The 12,452-nt window shown below is 52.5% G+C and overlaps 2 protein-coding genes across 2 annotated transcripts; one reads left to right on the top strand and one right to left on the bottom strand.

Annotated features, from left to right (window-relative positions):
- Positions 1 to 32: 32 nt before the first annotated feature.
- NELFE (negative elongation factor complex member E) lies at positions 33 to 5,996 on the top strand. Its single transcript, XM_026482564.4, has 11 exons — positions 33 to 188; positions 629 to 711; positions 2,102 to 2,171; positions 2,274 to 2,419; positions 2,906 to 2,980; positions 3,103 to 3,140; positions 3,329 to 3,672; positions 3,792 to 3,936; positions 4,080 to 4,134; positions 4,382 to 4,484; positions 5,688 to 5,996. The coding sequence occupies exons 2-11, from the start codon at positions 637 to 639 to the stop codon at positions 5,783 to 5,785; spliced, it is 1,149 nt and encodes a 382-aa protein (XP_026338349.1). The 5' UTR covers positions 33 to 188; positions 629 to 636; the 3' UTR covers positions 5,786 to 5,996.
- A 2-nt stretch (positions 5,997 to 5,998) lies between these two features.
- Positions 5,999 to 12,382, bottom strand: CFB (complement factor B). The gene is made up of 18 exons (XM_026482544.4): positions 11,874 to 12,382; positions 11,551 to 11,784; positions 10,970 to 11,155; positions 10,651 to 10,824; positions 10,296 to 10,397; positions 10,059 to 10,195; positions 9,642 to 9,780; positions 9,176 to 9,307; positions 8,784 to 8,885; positions 8,557 to 8,694; positions 7,976 to 8,073; positions 7,719 to 7,836; positions 7,364 to 7,517; positions 7,181 to 7,257; positions 6,862 to 6,974; positions 6,637 to 6,769; positions 6,507 to 6,556; positions 5,999 to 6,208 (listed from the first exon to the last, which is right to left on the bottom strand). The coding sequence occupies exons 1-18, from the start codon at positions 11,935 to 11,937 to the stop codon at positions 6,053 to 6,055; spliced, it is 2,307 nt and encodes a 768-aa protein (XP_026338329.2). The 5' UTR covers positions 11,938 to 12,382; the 3' UTR covers positions 5,999 to 6,052.
- Positions 12,383 to 12,452: the final 70 nt, after the last annotated feature.

Here is a 12,452-nt window from a genome sequence, read left to right as displayed (position 1 = left end):
AGATGAGCACTACGGAGAGGCTGACCTGAGCCGGGGTGGGGGGGACGGCCGGGCGGAAGTGTCTCGCCTCAGGCCGCCTTGGTTACCGCGTTCTCCGCCCCTCGCTACGTCATCGCTCTGAGCCCGCTCACCGCTGCCCGCGCGGGCGCCGCCCGAGACCGTGGGACCCCCGGTTACCGCCCCCTCAGGTAAGGTCTTCTCCTTCTCACCCTTCGCCCCTTTTTTCCGAGCTCCTTCTCTTCTTCCCCTTTTCGTTGCTCTGAGAGCGCTGCGCGGGTTCCACTGCCTCCTTTGCCGTTTGGACCCCGCGGTTGCTATACCCCCAGCGGGGGTAGGGGGTGTCTGATGCCATCGTCTTTGCGACGGAAGGGGTGCTTCCCCCTTCCTGGGCCACTTGGTTCCTCAAAGCGCTGGTGGCCGTGATTGCTGGAGAGAAGAGGGAATGCTGGTTGGTCCCGACGAGCGGGGGCTTGGACGGCAGCCTGGTTTAAGCAGGGGGTAGGGAGAGGCAAAAAGACAGGAGTAGTAGGTAGGCCTGGAGGGGTGCGGTTGGGTGCAGTGTGGACGGCGTGTGAACCCTGGGCGGTGACAGTGGAGAAAGATGTCTTGGGCCCTGCCCCTGAACCAGGAGCCACCATGTTGGTGATACCCCCCGGACTGAGCGAGGAGGAGGAGGCTCTGCAGAAGAAATTCAACAAACTCAAGAAAAAGGTGAGGGAGTGTGTGGGGGCGTGGCCCAACCTTTCACAGACTCTACACTCTTGAGAACACCTGGGGTGAGTGTGAGGGGATGGGGGGTTCTTCTAGCACATACCTGGAGATCTATCTCCTCTCAGCGTAGCCTCATAGTTGGGCTTTTCCCAAGCCATGGTGTGTATCTTCTCTTCTGTGCATTCTGCCATGGAGTTGTCTTCCTTTTCCGTGGCTTTTAGTACCACCAAAGTGGTGGTAGTCTCCAAGTTTGTTTTTTCAGCTCTATCCAGTCTATTACTGCTAGCCCTCAGGTACCCAGTGTTGCAGCTGCCATCTTCCTATCTATCCTAATTTAGTTCGTTTTCTTGCTCTTCCAAGTAGGAGTGACCACAGTCAGTTCTCCTAGGTGTTTGGAATCAAAATCTCATCTCTGACTTCTCCACTTTTTGCATAGCCAAACATTTGCCAAGTGTTTTTGATTCTTCCTTTGAAGTAATTTCTTCTGTTTATTTTTTCCCGTATATTTCATAGATTGAGTTTTTGCTGATGCTTATGTAGACTGTTGTAATGGTTTCTCAAGAAGTTTCTCAGTGTTCTTTTGGACAGACTTCCTTCAGTCTTATTAAAATGAACTATTGAAAACACAAAACTCTGTCTCTCTTTTTCTCAAAACCCGTAAGTGGTTTCCCATTGTCTATACAACCCTTACTTTGGCATCCCTTTCTAGTCAAATTGAACTATTAACTAGTCCCAAAACATGCATTCCCAAAGCCTTCTTATTTCTGCATTTTTGCCATCCTGTTTTCTTTGTCTAAAATGCCTTTTTCTTTCTATCTGTTTGGTGTAGATTCTACCCAGGGACCAGTTTAATAGCCATTTGGCATCAGATAATCTTACTTGGTTTCAGCTACAATGCACCTCTTATAATCATTCCTGATAATTATCTCTAATCATCTTGTTTCTCAGGCTGTAAGCTTCTCAAGGGGAGGAACTGTGTCTCATACTTTTGCATCCCTCTGTTACAAAATAATGGTGTGCGCTTGTTAAACATACAGGGGATGGACGGATGAAGCCCCTGAGAAAGGCACGTAGGCTTATATTTACTTGCAGCTTATATCTTGGGGCTCTGGTTCATGGTTGAATTCCTTGTCTTCAACTTCAAAAACCTGAGACTCTGGAAAGCTTTTGGATACCGTGGTTTGGCTAGATTAAGTATTGCTGGTATCGTAGATGATCCCGTGGACCATGTGTGAGAGGCAGGGCTGCCTCAGCGTACCACTCCAGGGACACCATTTGCATTGTTTTCTGAGAAAGGTGTCCCCTGGAGCGAGGTGCCCAGGGACCTTGGGAGCGGACCTGGCCAGGGACTGGCCCTCACCAATCCCTCTCTTCTCACTCTCATTCCCAGAAAAAGGCATTGCTGGCTCTGAAGAAGCAAAGTAGTAGCAGCACAGCCAGCCAAGGCGGTGTGAAACGCTGTGAGTGACAGGGGAAATGGGGATAGACTGGAAGTGGGCACCATGGGGCTGGCAGCTCCCACAGCTTGGCCAAAACAATGCCTCCTTCCCTCACCACTCCAGCACTGTCAGAGCAGCCTGTGGTGGACACAGCCACAGCAACAGAGCAGGCAAAGCAGCTGGTGAAGTCAGGAGCCATCAGTGCCATCAAAGCCGAGACCAAGAACTCGGGCTTCAAACGTTCTCGAACCCTAGAGGGGAAGTTAAAGGTGAGCACAAGCAGAAACATTGTTCGGGGGACTTCAGAGGGCATCTTTCCAAGTTGGAATGGAGGTAAAATTTAGGGGGAAAATAATGTCTATTCAGTCATGGGCAAGTTGGCATACAGGTCTGAACTTCAGATTTCTTATGTGTAAAGTGAAGACACTGGCTGACTTCTCAGCTCTCCATTTTACACATTCTGTGGCTCTAATGTAGCACATATTCGAGCTTCTGGGTTTTGTCATTCTGAGGAGTTGAACAGGTTGAAGATGTCAGTGGGTTCAAGAAACATCCAGATAAGCTGAATACTCTAAGTGTATGTTAGGTCATTTATGAAAAATACATAATCAAATAAGAAATGCACAAAGGAATTAAAGGAGAAAAAAGAGGCCAGAGGAAACCAAGAAGAGGATGAGGGAAGAGGAACCCCTTCTGTCACATGGGTAGGGTGCGTCCTGCTCTCACATTGAAGTAGATCTCTACGACCTTCCCAGGACCCTGAGAAGGGGCCAGTTCCCACTTTCCAGCCGTTCCAAAGGAGCGTATCTGCTGATGACGATCTGCAGGAGGTATGGTTCCCAGCTCTCTGTCCCTGGGGGCCGGGGGAATGAGGAAGATGAGAGTCCCACATATTTGGAGCCACATGCCAGCAACTAGGACTTATCTTAACTCTCCTTGGTTTCTTTTGCAGTCGTCCAGACGTCCCCAGAGGAAATCTCTGTATGAGAGGTTAGAGAGCTAGAGAGAGGACTGGGTTCCAACTGGTGGAGTGGGGGAGGGTTAATTTCCTGGATCCTTGGGAGGCTTAGGGCTGGAGTGGAAGGAGCTGGGGCTGCAGAGGGGTTGTTAAGTGTCCACAGGGTCTGGGAAGTTGAGGTAGAGGCCCCCTTTGATCCTCACTGTCTGCCTCTCCCCAGTTTTGTGTCTTCCAGTGATCGGCTTCGGGAACTGGGGCCAGATGGGGAAGAGGCAGAGGGCCCAGGGGCTGGTGATGGTCCCCCTCGAAGCTTTGACTGGGGCTATGAAGAACGTGGTGGTGCCCGCTCCTCAACGTCCCCTCCCCGAAGCCGCAGCCGGGATCACAGTCGTGAGCGGAACCGGGAAAGAGACAGAGATCGGGAACGGGATCGAGACCGAGATCGGGAACGGGATCGAGACCGTGATCGGGACAGGGACCGCGATCGGGACAGGGACCGCGATCGGGAAAGGGACCGCGATCGGGACAGGGACCGCGATCGAGAACGAGAGGGCCCTTTCCGCAGTGAGTGTTCTGGGCTGGTGGGAAAAGTGAAAGGGTTTAGGTGGGTCCTACTAAAGTGGCCTCTTAAAGCAGAGGCTGAGGTGGGTTGCATCTTGTGACTATGACTCCTGATCCCACAGGGTCGGATTCGTTCCCTGAACGCAGGGCCCCTCGGAAGGGGAATACTCTCTATGTGTATGGAGAGGACATGACGCCCACCCTCCTCCGTGGGGCCTTCTCTCCGTTCGGAAACATCATTGACCTCTCCATGGACCCACCCAGAAAGTAAGGATGACAGTGGAGCAAGATGATAAGTCCTGGGTTTGAGGGAGAACACCAGCCTATCTCCAGCAGCTTCTGAGCACTGGGTTTGGTTGGGTCCACAGAGGCCATAGGCCCTCTACTGACCCTGTTTTCTCTCATCCCAGCTGTGCCTTCGTCACCTATGAAAAGATGGAGTCAGCAGATCAGGCCGTTGCTGAGGTTGGGACTTCCCAGATCTGTTCTTCCCATTCCTCCTGCTATCCTCATGTTTTCTCTTTAAAATACTGGGAGCCAGGAGGAGATCATTTCCTATTGAAGAGAAAGTCTCTTCCTAGTCACACGAGAAACGTTGTATTCTCAGATCCTCACTCAGTCTATTTCTAGGGTGGCAACTGTTGGAATTCCTCCTTTGCTTTGTCTGCAATGTTTCTCCCCATCCTTTGCCTCCTCCTCTCTTCTGCCCCAGCTCAATGGGACCCAGGTGGAGTCCGTACAGCTCAAAGTCAGCATTGCCCGCAAACAGCCCATGCTGGATGCTGCCACTGGCAAGTCTGTCTGGGGCTCCCTCGGTAAGAACAGATTCTTCCTCCTTCATCTAGTTCCCTACAGCTCACCCCTTCTGTTTGTTCCCCTACATGTCCCAGGATCCTATAGAGGTGATAGAGGCCTGTGTGGCCTGGATCTGTGTGGAGGCCATGGGAATGGGAATGAGAATTGTCAGTCCTTCTGTTAGTTAGAGGTAGGAGAAGACGGAGAGAAAAGGATTGAGACAGCAACTCCCAAAGCAGTAACTGGAACAGGGAAGAAAGTAGAAGAAAGAGAGGTGGTGAAGAAGATGAGCATCTCACATGGCTTTGTTCATTTTGAGATGAAGTGTAGTTGGTTTTTATCAAATAAGCATTTGAAATTAGAGATCTGGAACTTACTTGGGAGTGAAGTGAGGAATGAAAACACTCTGTATCACAGAGTGGCTGCAAAATGGTAGTATCCTCAGGGGAGACTGAATTTGGGGAAAAGAATTACCCAGGCCTGGGCTTGGGGAATATTCAGGGAGCAGCCATTAAAGCCAAAGGACACAAGCTTTGGAAGCAGGGGAGTGATCAACAGTGTCAGGGTGCAAAGATCCAAGAGAATGGAGGCTGGTTTGGGGTGAGTCACTCTAGCCACAGAAAGGCAGGGATGGAATCCTGGGAGATGGGGTGAGGAGAGGGACATGTTGGTGTAGGGAGGAAAAAAGGAGAGGGAACAGCTTGAGGCTGGAGGAAGAATGCTTTGGGTCAAAGCCTCAGCCAGAATGGTTCTCCCACTGGGGCCAGTAGCATTTCTTAGTTTAGTGCAAAGAGCCCACTATACTTGTTGGTTTTCCTGGCAAAGGAGTAGGCAGAAAGGGGTGTTCAGAGCAAGAGTGGCCCTCCAGACGATGGAACAAGAAATGACTAGCATGTCAACAAAGGCCTATGGAGATTTTTAATGGGTTAACATCATTCAGTTGTCTCAACAATAACATCTGGGATGGTTCTGAGCACCAAATGTCCGTTAAGGTATCTGCCTGGGCCACACTAACAGCATACGCTCCTCACCACAGGGATGGGTTGGTAGCTCCCAAGGTGGCTAAAGGGAGCCAGGCCATCCTGGCCACCAGAGGGCAGCATTGAAATTGGGCTTCCAAGGGCCGGAGGCCAAGAGGGAGCCGGTCAGACTCGAGTCTCTAACCTCAGCAGTGCTCAGATGCAGTGCTTCAGACCTTAACCAATTCTTTCCTCCTTCCCCAGCTGTCCAGAACAGCCCTAAGGGTTGCCACCGGGACAAGAGGACCCAGATTGTCTACAGCGATGATGTCTACAAGGAAAACCTTGTGGACGGCTTCTAGGGAGTGGAGCTGGGTTCCGTGTGCCTCATCTGTGCCAGCACTGGTCTCAGTAAAACGCTGAGGTGGACGCTCACACATCTCCCTCAGCCTCTGGTTTTTCAGCACTTGGGATTGGGTTGAGCCTTTAAAAACGGCTGTTAGATTTTAACTCAGTTGTAACACATGGCCAGTGCACGTTCCTCTCCCTTCCCCCAAAAGGATCTTGAACACAGGTGTTGTCGCAGCTGTTTTAATTTGATCTCATACCCCTTTCCAACAGGAAACCCCTTACAGAAAGTCCAAATCCTCATCTTTGAGTTTCTCCTTGAGCCAGGGCAGCACTTGGAAGAGGTTGATGTGAAAGTCTCGGGCATGCGCAGGCACCTGCTGCCACCGCTTCTGGTCTTTGCAAACATCCACGACACCCCAGCTGATCACGCCAACCTGGAGAGGGCAAGGGATGCCACGGATCATTTGGTAGAATTCCTTCCTGATTCCAGGAGCTCAGGTCTTCCCAGTTGCATCTGAGTTGACCTAGAAGAATTAGACTGGAGACCCAGCTCAGTTCTGGTCTCTCTAGCACACAGGCCAAACGCAGGGCCTTAGCTGGCCATTTCAAGGAACAGTTGTAAGGAGGCCAGCTCTGCCCTCCTCTTTCCAGCCACACCCATGGAGCTTTCCTGCTTTAGGGCCCATGCTGACCACTTGGCATCTCCCCACAGATAGGAGAGGGGAAACTCACTTGAATGAAGCGACTCCTCTTGTGAATAATCAGGGGACCACCAGAATCACCTACAGGGGAGGAAAAGCTATAGGGAGAGTGGTTCTTGGGCTTCAGGAACATGCAGCACGACCAAAGAGCCTTCTCTTACCTTTGCAAGTGTTGGGGTCAGCATAGGGACTCACCCCTCCAGTGCAAAGGAACCTGGGGGTGACCACTTCAGAGGTGTCTTTGACTTTGTCATAGCCTGCAGCATATCGAGCATCTCTCTCACAGCTGGCTTTCTGTGGGTGAGGAGGAGAAAGGGGTGATGAATAGAGCATGCTCAGGAAGAACTGGGGCCTAGAGGACCTGCTTAGAATCCCATATTCCTCACCTTGTCCCCATTCTTGATATAGACCTCCTTCCGAACCAGCATCTTCTTGCCATCTTTGGATAACTCTGACACAAACAAAGCTTTGACATCCTTTGCAGGGAGCAGCTCTTGCACTGGACAAAAGGACAGGCTGGGTCATTTTAGCTCTCTCCCTCCCCCCCACCAGCTCCCCATTGCCTTTATCACTCAGCAAATGTCCTTCAGCCCTTTCCTGTGAGCTAGGGACCAGGCTGGCCATCATCTGCTCCTGCAGCACCCCGTCATGCCCCGCTTGTCGCTTGGTACTGCTCCCTTGTGCTACTCTCCCTGAATATCTTACTCTGTTGCTGGCAAGTGGTTGACAGTGGAAGCCTCAAAGCTTGATTTGTTCCTTGGGTGCAGGGGAGACAAATAGGCCTGTTAAGGAGAGATGGGGAAACTCAGGGACAGCACATTGGGCCTGCCCCAGGCCTGCAGCACCCCCTTGCCCAAACTTTTCTCCTCAGGGTTCCAGAGGGCTCACCTGACAGTCTGGTCATACGTCAGCCTCTTCTTGAGCCTGATAAGGGCCACGTCATAGTCATAAAATTCATGAATGCCTTCTGTTTTTTTCCCATTGATGTTGTAGTCGGGGTGAAAAAGGATTTGCTGTATCTCCAATTCCTGCTTCTTCCCTCCTGAGGTAGGAGGAGAATGGGTATGTCAGGGCATCCCACTTCTCTGTGGGCAGCGTCCTGCCTCTGGCCCCATGTCCCGCCTAACTCCAACTCTGCCCCACCCCCAAGTGGCCCAGCGTGCCAGGGAGGGAGCTGCTGTGAGGACGGGGAGCGTGGGCTCCTGCACGGCTGAAGCTCGGGATTGATTTGCTGCTTCCTTACCCACGCTGACCTTGATCGAGTGTTCCTGATCATCCACTGTGAAACAGTGTGCTGCCGTCAGCACGAAGTACTCAGATACCACGGTCCCCATACAGCTCTCATGTCCCTTCAGAGGGCGCTGGGAACAGAATGGCAGAGGGGAAAGCTCAACTTCCACAAACCCCACAATCCAATAGGAACATTTGGCCCTTCCCCTACCCCCATTCCACCCTGATTCCACCTCCCATGAGTCCCTGCCACCAGGACACTGTGCTTACAGTGACGGAGATCTTGGCCTGCCATGGTTGCTTGTGGTAATCAGTGCCTCTCTTGTGCTCCCAAACCATTCCACAGAGCCCCAGCGTCCGGGTTTCATCTAATAAGGACAATGTGCTGAAAGGTGAGACACTTCATTTCCAGACGGCAGCAGCCTTTGGGGGAGGGGCATCTACACGTTTCTGGGGAGCAGAGGCCCATAAGGAGAGGAGGGACAGGGACATTTGTTTCCTTGCATTGTGGGCAAGAAACTGGTGGTAGAGTGAAAAGAGCTTGGAACTAAGAGACAGGAGACCTGGCTGCTTTCAGGCCCGACCCTAGCTAGCTTGCTGTCCCTAGGCTGCTCTGGGCCTCACTTTCCCCATGTATAAAACGAGGGACTTGAGAAAGCTCCCTGATGTCAGACCTCAGTGATTCTAAGATCAGGAAGCGGATAGTGCCAGGAAACAAGAATGTGACAGAAAAGAAACAGTGAGAAAGTCCTTCCAGACTGCCAAGGCTTCAGGAGGAGAGGCAGTATAAGTGATCTTGGGGGACCTGGGGGGTTTCCTGACCTCTTTACAACCTCCTGATATCTTCCTACCAAGCATTTGGATGAAAACATCTTCCAGGTTTTCCATGTCCTTGACTCTGAATACATGTTGTTCTTTATCCTTCTTGGAAGCCAAAGCATTGATGTTCTCCTGGTTCACCAGAGGCCCAACGCCAAACACATAGACATCTGAGGGAGAAAAAGGGAGGGTGAGTGTCCAGGCCCTGGATACAGGAGCTGAGAAAGTAAGGTACTGGATCCTAGGCAATAAAACTCACCCAGATAATCCTCCCGTGGGTTTTTGCGATCCCTCCCAATGTACAGGAAGTCCCGGATCTCATGAATGACAGAGACTGGGTCTCCACCCATGTTGTGCAAGCCTGTAGAAGAGATGGACCATGAAGGTGGGAGGCAAGTAAAGAAGAGGGTCAAGGAAGATAGACTGGCTGGAAGTAGCGACACATGACAGGTTGAGGGGACGGAAGAGACAGATCACAAAGAGGCTTAAGAAGGGTTCCTCCTTGTAAAGGGTCACAGGAAAGATCAACATGGTTGGGGCCCTGAGCAGCACTCCAGGCCCCAACCATGAGTCTAGCGTTACATGTGGACCAAATAGCCACACACTGATACGAAAGGATCGGGCATGTGGGGCAGAAGGGTCCCTTCTGACCATCAGTCATGAGGATGATAACGTGGCGGGTGCGGTTCCAGCCTTCAAGGAGGGCATTCCCTGGCCAGCTCATCATGTTGTATACTTCCTGGAGGGCCTTCTTGGTGTTAGTCCCCGCCTTCAATTTGTGATCTGTGGGAAGGGAAGAGATCACCTTGCCTCGTCTTCTAAGTCGTCTACGAACACTAGGGGCCTATCAACAACTGAAATCCCACATCTTTCAGCTTTTTGAGTTGTCAAAACTGACTTCCCTTTGGCTACAAAGAACCTTCTCAGCCCTCAACAGGTCCCCAGTGACCCATATTCCCCAATAATGAGCCTGCTGTCCGACCACAGACTGCAAAGTGGTCTGCTTTGCCTTCCCACGTGGTCTCAACCACCCCTCTTCCCACAACAACCCTGCATCTTTTGACCTCTCTAACTCCAAAGTAACCCCCCCCAACCAGTCCCTTCCCTGACCTCTGACCTTCATAGCTGATTTGGTCGAGTATCCTTGTGACCCAGTCTGCATTGCTGCTGTTACCATCTCTCACTTTGACCCAAACTTTGGGGATTGTGGCATATGTCACTAGACCATATTTTGGCTTCACCCCATAACTTGCCACCTGTGGGTTAGGGGAGCAAAGGGTCATGGCATTGAAAGAATACTATGGTTGGGAGAGGTCAGCAGCTTTTCTGGGACAGGGAAAATTATAATCAGAAACTCAAGGGCTGACTGGTCACCCTGAGGTTCACCTGGATGATTGGGTTAGAGGTCAAGAAACTGCTTCAAGTAAAAGGGAAGGACAGAATAGGACCAGAGGTTTTCTGGGACCCTGTGGCTCAGAGGCCTAGAAACATCAGGGAATTAGTCCTGGCAAGGCAGTGAGTTTACAGGCTCCACCTTCTCAATGAAGTCTCTGAGACAGTTCTTGGCCCTTGTGAAGTTGCCGATCCCAATGCTGTCTGATCCATCCAGCACCAGATAGATGTTCATGGAGCCCGAGGGGTCCAGGACAATCCTCCTCTTCTGTTGTTCCCCTGGGTGCCACCAGAGACATTCAGGCTCCAGCATGCATGGTTCTCCTGCCTCTTCATCCTCCCCCGATTCCCTGCCTCCCTCCCCTCTCTGCCTCCAAACCTGGGTTATGCCCATCCTCAGCATCGACTCCTTCTATGGTCTCTGTCAGGGAAGACAGGAAGGCTTCGGCTACCTCTTCAGGGGTGTCATACATAAAGGAATCTGGGAGAGGGCAGAAATCAGTTCAAATGTTGGGGGGGGGGGCAGCAGGGGGAGGGTCAAAGACACATTGACCAGAGACAGGGGATGGTGGGTTTACAGGGCAGGAAGGGCTCAGTAGTGAGGAAGTTCTATGGGCAGGTTTAGAAGTGAGGAAGGAGCTGGGTTGCATTAGGGGGAAGAGACAGTGCGCTGGTATAGGGACATGAGGATGAAAGGGCAGGATCTGAACCTGAGGGCGTGGGTCAAGAGTCACCTTGGCAAGAAGGCTCTGTTCCACTCCAAGAGCCCCCTTCCTGGCATGTCCGCTGCTGGGAGCCACGCAGGGTGAGTCCCCGGTTGCAGTAGTAGGTGACACTGTCTTCAAGGCGGTACTGGCTGCCCACCTTCCTTGTGCCAATGGGGATGCCCGGGTTGGGGCAGTACCCCGCTGCAGAAGCATGAGACATGGAGGTAAGGGCCAAAACCTAAGGCCCAGATGGCACAGTAGAGCACAAGAGTTGTGGTCCTTGTTCCTTAGGCTGGAACATGGTCAAGGAGGGGATACCATCACCGGGGGAGGGGATGCCTCTCACCTCCATCGTCACAGATGGCCGTTTGTCCATCCCACCGACCAGTTGCTTGGCAGGTGCGATTGGCGGAGCCCCGGAGAGTGTAGCCACCATAGCAGTGGAAAGAGATCTCATCACTCAAATTGTAGTAGGGGGCCCGGGGCCAGTATTCTCCATTCTCAAACTCCTGTGGTCTTGGACAACGAATTGCTTTGGGAAGAGGCACAAGTAGAAGTTACTGAAAAGGAGGGGCTTCTCTTGAGCATATCCCTCCTGAACTCAGCGACCATCACAGAGAAACGGTGCCTTTTTGGTCCCACAGAAACAGCGGCTACCCTCAACCCATGATGAGTCCCACTTCTCCTTGCTCCCCATTTCTGAGTGTTGTTTTCACTGAAGTGGCTGCCTGGTTCAGGGCAAATGCTAAGTGAAGATTCACTCCCTTCCTCCTCCCTCCTTCCCTGCTTCGGTCCTAGACAGCTCCTGCTCATCTCCCCGTTAACCTGCTTGGCCTCAACAGAACTCAAAGAGCATCCTATCTGGCCCTTGGCCACCACCTGCTCCATCCCTCCGTTGCCCCATGCCCACCCTCACTGCCCTCCAACCTCTGCATTCTGCCTTCTTGACAATCTTTTTGTCTTGGGTCTGCAGGGCGCTCCAGGACCCCGTGGATCTGCAGGTGCGTGCCTGCACAGGGTATGGATAGAAGCCAGAGGGACACACGTACTCCAGTGCCTGGCCCTCCTTGAGAAGCCTGAAGGAGCCACCTTTGATCTCTACTCCCTCCAGAGAGCAGGGGCCTTGGGGCCCGATCCCAAGCAATGACGTTGTGCTCCCACCTAAAGAGAAAGGCTGATGAAGCCCAGCCTCACAAGGCCAAGGAGGGGTGTTGGGGATAGCAGGAAGGGGGATGGTGACCCTCTCTTACCTCCAGACAAGAGGCCCAGCACCAAGGATATCAGGCAGAGTTGGGGGCTGAGATTGTTCCCCATGGCGATGGAAGGCAGGAGAGAAACTGGGGTTGGGGGCAAGATGGCTTATCCCAGCTTGTGCTGCCTGTCTGCTTGGCTCAGTGTTCAAGCTGAACCTTCAGACCTGGACTTGGTTGCACTCTCTTCCCCTGCCCCCCCAACAAGCTCCAGCCTTTTATGCAATCTGTGTTCTGGCACTTGTGGCTCGCCCCGCCCACCTGACCCACACCACTTTCCGGAATGTCCAAGAGGGAGGGCCCCACTGAGCTGCCAGTCAAGGAACTAGAAACTACATCAGCCCTGCCCTTTGGGGCCCATGATCCGGGCCTGACCCCTTCAACGCCACCTCTCGGCTCCAGTTCCTCCCCAGCGAGCCCAGACCGCCCCCTTGGGGAGCAGAAATAAAGGCTGGCTCACCCCCTATTGACTGTTGCGGGGCAGAGTCCAGCCATTGTTTGTCCGGCAGGGTCTGTGACCTGCCTCCTGGCGGTTCCTGGAATCATTCCGGTCTCCTCACCCCCTAGCCAGGCCCCAGG

This window comes from Ursus arctos, unplaced genomic scaffold (assembly GCF_023065955.2).
Source record: "Ursus arctos isolate Adak ecotype North America unplaced genomic scaffold, UrsArc2.0 scaffold_31, whole genome shotgun sequence".
NCBI classification, from domain to species: Eukaryota; Metazoa; Chordata; class Mammalia; order Carnivora; family Ursidae; genus Ursus; species Ursus arctos.
The sequence above is the reverse complement of the archived record's forward strand: the minus strand, read 5'-3'. Positions and strand labels throughout refer to the sequence as shown.